The following is an 8076-nucleotide window of genomic DNA, read 5'->3' as shown; positions in this document are numbered from 1 at the left end:
GAGTGAACTCCAATAAGCTTCACCAGTGTGGGAATGACTCCCATATTTATGAGCTGAGCCTGCAAAGAATCTGGAAGTACAAAGAAACCATGTCTGAATTAGAGAACTGGATTTTATCATCACATAATGTAAGAAGGTACAACGCTAGGTACTGCTTGAGAATGAATAATAACAGGAGAGAAACAAAAAGTTTATTTATTTTTTTTTTTTTTTAACTCAAGGTCAATTTAATTTGTGTGACCACATAACTGGTCATCATGTGCAGTTATAATTTGGTGGTCACACAAATTTTAACTGCACATGATGTCCAGTGAGGCAACAGTCTGATAAAGTACATAAAGATTGTCAGGGATCCTTATTACCATCCATGTATGAGCTCATATGGGTAATTCTTCCAAGCATTTAATGACAATTTTATCACTGAGCCTGATAATTTTAATTTACATTAAAAAGCACAATAAAAGGTTCTCAGCAAAGCCAAGTTCTCTATAAATAAAAGGTGAGCTGCAGCATTGATGTTACTGCTTCCATGGTAGTTGATGCCCCTCTCTCCAGAAGACATTTAACAAGTAAATTATTTTGCAAAAGCTTACAATATGTATAGAGTGAAAATATTTATTCTTCCAACTTACATTAGGAATCAGAAAATACTTTCCAGGTAATACAAGTTACCAAGTATCAATGGTAATTCATATAGATTGAATTGGGAAGTGGTAGGGGGTAGAGTAAGCATTAAGGCTGTCACTGCTATTCAGGACTTAAACTCTGCCTACCAGTTTCAAGCTGGTGATGTAGATGTTTTAATTTTTTAGAATCTCAGAATCTCAGTAAGTATGGAAGGCATGCGCAAATAATATTTTTCCAGTACTGTTTTTATTTTAAAGCCAATGTAGTCATATGCATCTTTCAAATAGTTCACCCAAAGAAGAGTCTACAGAATCCTCCTGGCACTATATATTTGGCTGACCCTAAAGTAGCAATATGCTACCATAAAACTGCTGTAAACAACAAACAACATGTATTGGTGCTACAAAGTAAAGCAAGGCTGTTTGAGGATAGGCAGCCCATGGTAGTACATACACACTTTTAGGCGCAACAGGTCTTTGCAAAAATAAAAGCATGCTTTGTCAGGTATATGTAAATGAACTGTTAACACACTCTAGTGCTCAGAAATAATGCAACAGAAAGAAAAAACACTTGCACTAGTTAAGGTCAAATAAAATGCTGGCATTGGTCACAATTAATTAAGCTTGCATTGAAGGAAAGATGATTGGCAACTAGAGGGTATGTCAAACCTGCAGAGACTAAGGAGGTAAACGGTATGTTAATAGTTTCAGAAAGCAAAAACTAAAACGGAGCTGCAATGCAATAAATCTGAAGTTGTTCCTGAAAAAAAAAAAAACACATTAGGAATCGTAATTAGACATGATAAGTTAAAATCCCAACCACAATGATCCTTTTTTAGGACCTGTAAAAGGTGTATTTAAGTGTATTAAAAAGCAATCCTCTACCTTATAAACTTGGTTAGTGAAACCTCTGGGACTCCCGTCTGCTACAACAATACCCTAACAGGCAACATCAGGATCCTCTTCAGTAAAATGAAGTGAAAAGTGTTCAAAAGGTGTCACATCAGAATATTAGAGCCAGTTTGAACCCTGAACAGATGTCACACTAAAATATGAGGTTACAGAACACAATGCTATCTAGGATCTGGCAATTATGAGCCCATATTCCACATTCAGAAATACTGCAGGGCCAATTTTTCATAATGGGCAAAGTGATACCTAATCCAACAAAAATTAAATCAATTTAATAAAACTCAAAATAATTATCCATTTTTTGGCAATCCCTTGCTATCTAAATATGTGCTCTATAGGACATTATTTTGTATAATAATCACCATTAAACTCAGGGTTCTCCCCAGGCCCTTTTAGCTAGGCATACCACCCGGCACTTTTCAGCACACACCCGGCTGTTTTTGGGCGGTTACTAAAGAGTTTGGTCACAATAAAAGGGCTGCCACCCACCTACAATTTCTTTCCACCGGCTTAAAAAAAATGTCTGGGTTGAGCACTGAAGCTGTAATTATATACAGTTTAATAGGGGGTTGCAAACAGATAAACTAACAGGAAGAGAGGACCCTGCCCAAAACAGCTTACAATCTAAGATGAAATGAAACCAATAATAGCTAGAAAAGAAGAACCCCCTATATGTTGATCAGTGGGAAAACCCTGTTAGAACTTTCAAAAGAAGCAATATCAGTTATTACCAAAAGACAGACATTCTAGAGTCAGCATGCATGACATCACTGTGATATGATGGTCTATCTGGAAAGCTAGGGTACATAATAAAAAAAATGGAGCAGAGAGCAAACCGTAATATTCCTGGAGAAAGCTACACAGAATATTCTGCGCATACAAGATAGGAAAATTACTTTTAGGTGCTAAATTGAAGCAATGAAAATATGACTCATTGGTATAGAAGCTTGGAAAAGATCACATCAAATAATTCTGAAAAAGAAGAACATCCCATTACAATGGCTCAGTAATAGAACTAGGCATTCTTATTCCCTAACATGGACAGTAGGATGACAAGTTTTGTGCTAAGCCCAATGTCTCTGATGCCAGGCTTTGTAAGGTCACATTAGTACTGAAGTGGCAGTAATGTTATAAAACGAGAGGGAAGTCACTTGGGGCACAGCATTGGAAAGCGCTAAGCGTCAAACATTTAAATAATCTTGCAAGTGGAACCCCATTTGACCTGAACAGCAAAGACGTTAAAGGTCTTGTTTTTAGAGTTTAATGATAAAAACAAAACAAAGCTAAAACATAGTAAGATAAATTTAAAATTGTTTAAAATTTCTGCCTTGTATGCAGTAACCCAATTCCAACTGGGAAACTACCCAAGCTAAACACACAAACATAAAAAGATCTATAGTATGAAAATATCCCAAGCCATTTTAAGGAGCACTGCTTGAAAGGAAATAACCAATATATAATGGTTTTCAGGCATGCTTCCCCCCCAGCAGGACATCCCAGTACTCCCCCCTTCCTTATCATCTTGCCCTTACCACTTCAAATATATAATGCTTCAGTTAGGAATAAAAATTAGTTTTCTTTTTAACTGGATAACCTTGTAATGGCGCAAACAACCATTTCATATTTATCCTTTCCACGCAGCAGGTGAAGCTTTAGACTCTTTACAGTTTCACCAAGTTACCTTTACTCAGAAAAGTCCTTGCATTCACAAAGCTGAAGTTAAAATCATACCGCTATAAAAAACAGAATAGCAATACCTTCAGAAAGCTATAAATGCAAAACATTTATTTTTTAAATTTAGAGTGACTGACAAAGCAGCATCTGGTGGCCTTCCAAATTTACATGGTAACATCCAAAAAGCAAGTTGAAAGATTTATGGTCAAAATTTAAAGCAAAGAAAACCCTTTACTTTTTCAGGAAAAAACATGACACCATTTTTTTGGGTGGGCAGATGTTTGTCCCTAAAGCAAATTAGGGGTGGGTAAGTGCACAATAAGGAGGCAGCAAAGGTTAGGGGTGCGAGCCACCCTATTTATTTTCTTTTCAGTACTGAGTTGGCAGCCTACCTGGGGGAGAGGAAAGAGGAGTGCAAGACCTACTTGGATTACAACTTCTTTGGACGATGAATTGTTTGACATGCCTATTGGTCTGGCACCTCCCCGATGAAGGAGAACAAAATAAGTTACTGCAAAGCTAAAAAGGATAAACAGCCCTCTACATTGTCTGCAGCTACAAAGATTAGTGGGTTTGCGCTATATTTAATGCTTGTCATATAAATCTTAAAGTCTCTGAAAGGCAGACCAAAATTTTTTGTTTAGGTTTGCTTCAAAGAAGAGCTAACTATCTTTGCCACAGAATGAATATTGATTTTGTAGGATGACCTGAAGTAAATCATGTTAAAGATACCCTTTATATTTATTTGCTTATATTAAAAATATTACCACTAGACCTGAAAAAAAATTGGGGCAAATCAAAAAGACAGAGGCATGCCTACTCAACCTAGAAGAGAAGATCGAGGCATATTACTGGGTAAAAAAAATGTCTGGGTTGAGCACTGAAGCTGTAATTATATACAGTTTAATAGGGGGTTGCAAACAGATAAACTAACAGGAAGAGAGGACCCTGCCCAAAACAGCTTACAATCTAAGATGAAATGAAACCAATAATAGCTAGAAAAGAAGAACCCCCTATATGTTGATCAGTGGGAAAACCCTGTTAGAACTTTCAAAAGAAGCAATATCAGTTATTACCAAAAGACAGACATTCTAGAGTCAGCATGCATGACATCACTGTGATATGATGGTCTATCTGGAAAGCTAGGGTACATAATAAAAAAAATGGAGCAGAGAGCAAACCGTAATATTCCTGGAGAAAGCTACACAGAATATTCTGCGCATACAAGATAGGAAAATTACTTTTAGGTGCTAAATTGAAGCAATGAAAATATGACTCATTGGTATAGAAGCTTGGAAAAGATCACATCAAATAATTCTGAAAAAGAAGAACATCCCATTACAATGGCTCAGTAATAGAACTAGGCATTCTTATTCCCTAACATGGACAGTAGGATGACAAGTTTTGTGCTAAGCCCAATGTCTCTGATGCCAGGCTTTGTAAGGTCACATTAGTACTGAAGTGGCAGTAATGTTATAAAACGAGAGGGAAGTCACTTGGGGCACAGCATTGGAAAGCGCTAAGCGTCAAACATTTAAATAATCTTGCAAGTGGAACCCCATTTGACCTGAACAGCAAAGACGTTAAAGGTCTTGTTTTTAGAGTTTAATGATAAAAACAAAACAAAGCTAAAACATAGTAAGATAAATTTAAAATTGTTTAAAATTTCTGCCTTGTATGCAGTAACCCAATTCCAACTGGGAAACTACCCAAGCTAAACACACAAACATAAAAAGATCTATAGTATGAAAATATCCCAAGCCATTTTAAGGAGCACTGCTTGAAAGGAAATAACCAATATATAATGGTTTTCAGGCATGCTTCCCCCCCAGCAGGACATCCCAGTACTCCCCCCTTCCTTATCATCTTGCCCTTACCACTTCAAATATATAATGCTTCAGTTAGGAATAAAAATTAGTTTTCTTTTTAACTGGATAACCTTGTAATGGCGCAAACAACCATTTCATATTTATCCTTTCCACGCAGCAGGTGAAGCTTTAGACTCTTTACAGTTTCACCAAGTTACCTTTACTCAGAAAAGTCCTTGCATTCACAAAGCTGAAGTTAAAATCATACCGCTATAAAAAACAGAATAGCAATACCTTCAGAAAGCTATAAATGCAATACATTTATTTTTTAAATTTAGAGTGACTGACAAAGCAGCATCTGGTGGCCTTCCAAATTTACATGGTAACATCCAAAAAGCAAGTTGAAAGATTTATGGTCAAAATTTAAAGCAAAGAAAACCCTTTACTTTTTCAGGAAAAAACATGACACCATTTTTTTGGGTGGGCAGATGTTTGTCCCTAAAGCAAATTAGGGGTGGGTAAGTGCACAATAAGGAGGCAGCAAAGGTTAGGGGTGCGAGCCACCCTATTTATTTTCTTTTCAGTACTGAGTTGGCAGCCTACCTGGGGGAGAGGAAAGAGGAGTGCAAGACCTACTTGGATTACAACTTCTTTGGACGATGAATTGTTTGACATGCCTATTGGTCTGGCACCTCCCCGATGAAGGAGAACAAAATAAGTTACTGCAAAGCTAAAAAGGATAAACAGCCCTCTACATTGTCTGCAGCTACAAAGATTAGTGGGTTTGCGCTATATTTAATGCTTGTCATATAAATCTTAAAGTCTCTGAAAGGCAGACCAAAATTTTTTGTTTAGGTTTGCTTCAAAGAAGAGCTAACTATCTTTGCCACAGAATGAATATTGATTTTGTAGGATGACCCGAAGTAAATCATGTTAAAGATACCCTTTATATTTATTTGCTTATATTAAAAATATTACCACTAGACCTGAAAAAAAATTGGGGCAAATCAAAAAGACAGAGGCATGCCTACTCAACCTAGAAGAGAAGTTCGAGGCATATTACTGGGTCAGCACAACCGTATATACTATAAGGACTGCACAGAATTCCTTGCAGAACAGCAGGGCACAGAACAGATTGTTTCCAAGATTCAGCACACATCCATCTGGCTGCACAACTATCACACTTAAATGAAAAGCATAGTAAGGGAAAGAATTTATTTTGCATTTAGCACTTCAGTTTTCTTGAAGACATTGCGACACCAGCTTTAAAAGACTTCAAAAGGAAATCAGAACATGTTTTTCAAAAATCAATTCTATTGTTTTTTTTCCCCTTTAACACACAATTTACCAGCGTGTGTGAAGTGGCAGCTAAACTGAGTAGTGAAGAATCTGTCATTTCTATGCTTGGCTCGTTAGTCGAGCTGCTTTTATAGTGTGGATCTGGATAAAGCGGTTAGTTTACCATTGTCATTGCTATAGTTCATCAGCATGCCACAAAAGACAGTCATGAGCTTCTCATTTGCTGGATCTGTTAAAGTGCATATTGACCGCAAATGGTCAAATACAATTTTTGCACCACCCGCTTGGTCAACCGCGTGCCTGCCCTCATCTGGAAACAAACAAAAAGGCACATTAAAAAGCAAGCATTCCGTTAGCAGAACCCTCATTTGATATTATACAATAAAAAAAAGAAAAAAAATCTAACAGTAAACAAAATGTAAGGTGATTTGCCAATTCAGTTTATAGGAAACCTGTGTCGAGAGAAATATGGCCAATACTTCATCCGATTATGCCTATTGACAGCCAGTCATGCCAATTTATTTATGAACTCCGGGTAAACAAAACACAAATAAATGCACCGCTGAATTTAATATTGCGCCAGTTGAATTCAATTTAAAAAAATAAAAAATAAAAAAATTCAAATATTATTTGACTCCATATTTGTACCCAGATTTGACTTAATATCAGCCTCTTGCAGTTGGTAATCAGCCAAAATCAGACAAGGGTGGGAGAGAAGAAGCACAAGGAGTTAGTTAGTGCATGTGCCAACAAGAAACATGCTGAAAGGAGAAGAAAGAAGAGTAATAGATAAAAACAGCAGGTCCAAGGCTAGGGCAGGCAGGAGACATGGAAGTAATACCTATTGCATGTCAAGTCAAAACTCCCGCACCCAAAAACTGGAAAAAACGTTTTTGAATTGACATACACTTGAGACACTACAGTAGTACAAAAAAAAGCAGGCTATCCTACTGCCTGATGGGGCTTTGTAAATTTTAGAAATGGACGGAGAGAAAATAAAAATCCATACATCTCATCTTTGGTAACCATTTGCCTGCTTTAGGTTTTATGACTTCAGTGCTTCAACAGTCACCAATGCTTAACTAGGAAATAATGTTGTTCTGGACTCAATTTGACTTCATTGTCAGACTGCATGTTCCAGGTCTGCAACTAAACAAGTCAAAGAATCAGGCATGACTAACTGGCAATTTATCACATTCAGAGCAGTATAAACAGACTACAATGTTTCCACACAGTTTTCCATTATAATTATTTTTAAGGTTATAAGGTTAGACTTTCATTGTAAATGTAATCTAACACAGCAAGTCTAGAATGATTTAATGTGTGGTACTAAAACTGTACTGAAATGGAAGTTCTCTGCCAAGAAAGAAAGAAAGAAAAAAAAAATATGTACATATTCTTTCAATGTGCTTCACTGGCTCCCTTAAAAAGAAGATACCTATATGTACCTGTACCTCTATCTATTCTGTGTATTAGAAGAGCATGGAAAACACTTGGCCTACACCCTCGCACACCTTCCTGCTCAGTGAGGACAACTATGATATATATAGAAGCAAAATGAGAAGTGTGGGGACAGGCCAGTAAATGACCATACATGCTCTGTTTGAGTCACTCAAGGGTTTTTCCAGACCTTTTTGGGGTCTGAAACCCACACATTTGTTAAGGGAACTAGTTTTTCATATTATCAGCAGACATCAACAGAATATATATATATATATATATATATATATATATATATATATATATATATATATATA

General features: G+C 36.6%; 1 protein-coding gene across 1 annotated transcript in view; it reads right to left on the bottom strand.

Moving 5' to 3' along the window:
* The window catches only part of RAP1GDS1 (Rap1 GTPase-GDP dissociation stimulator 1), a gene marked incomplete in the record, with an annotated part of 62980 nt that overhangs the window by 17799 nt on the left and 37105 nt on the right, over window positions 1-8076 (bottom strand). Inside the window, 2 exon segments of the mRNA XM_072405591.1 lie at window positions 1-70; window positions 6483-6629. Of these exon segments, the coding sequence (XP_072261692.1) occupies window positions 1-70; window positions 6483-6629 (217 nt within the window).

The sequence above is a fragment of the Pyxicephalus adspersus genome, chromosome 3, assembly GCF_032062135.1.
Source record: "Pyxicephalus adspersus chromosome 3, UCB_Pads_2.0, whole genome shotgun sequence".
In the NCBI taxonomy this organism is placed as follows: Eukaryota; Metazoa; Chordata; class Amphibia; order Anura; family Pyxicephalidae; genus Pyxicephalus; species Pyxicephalus adspersus.
This window is presented reverse-complemented; position numbering and strand designations above follow the sequence as displayed.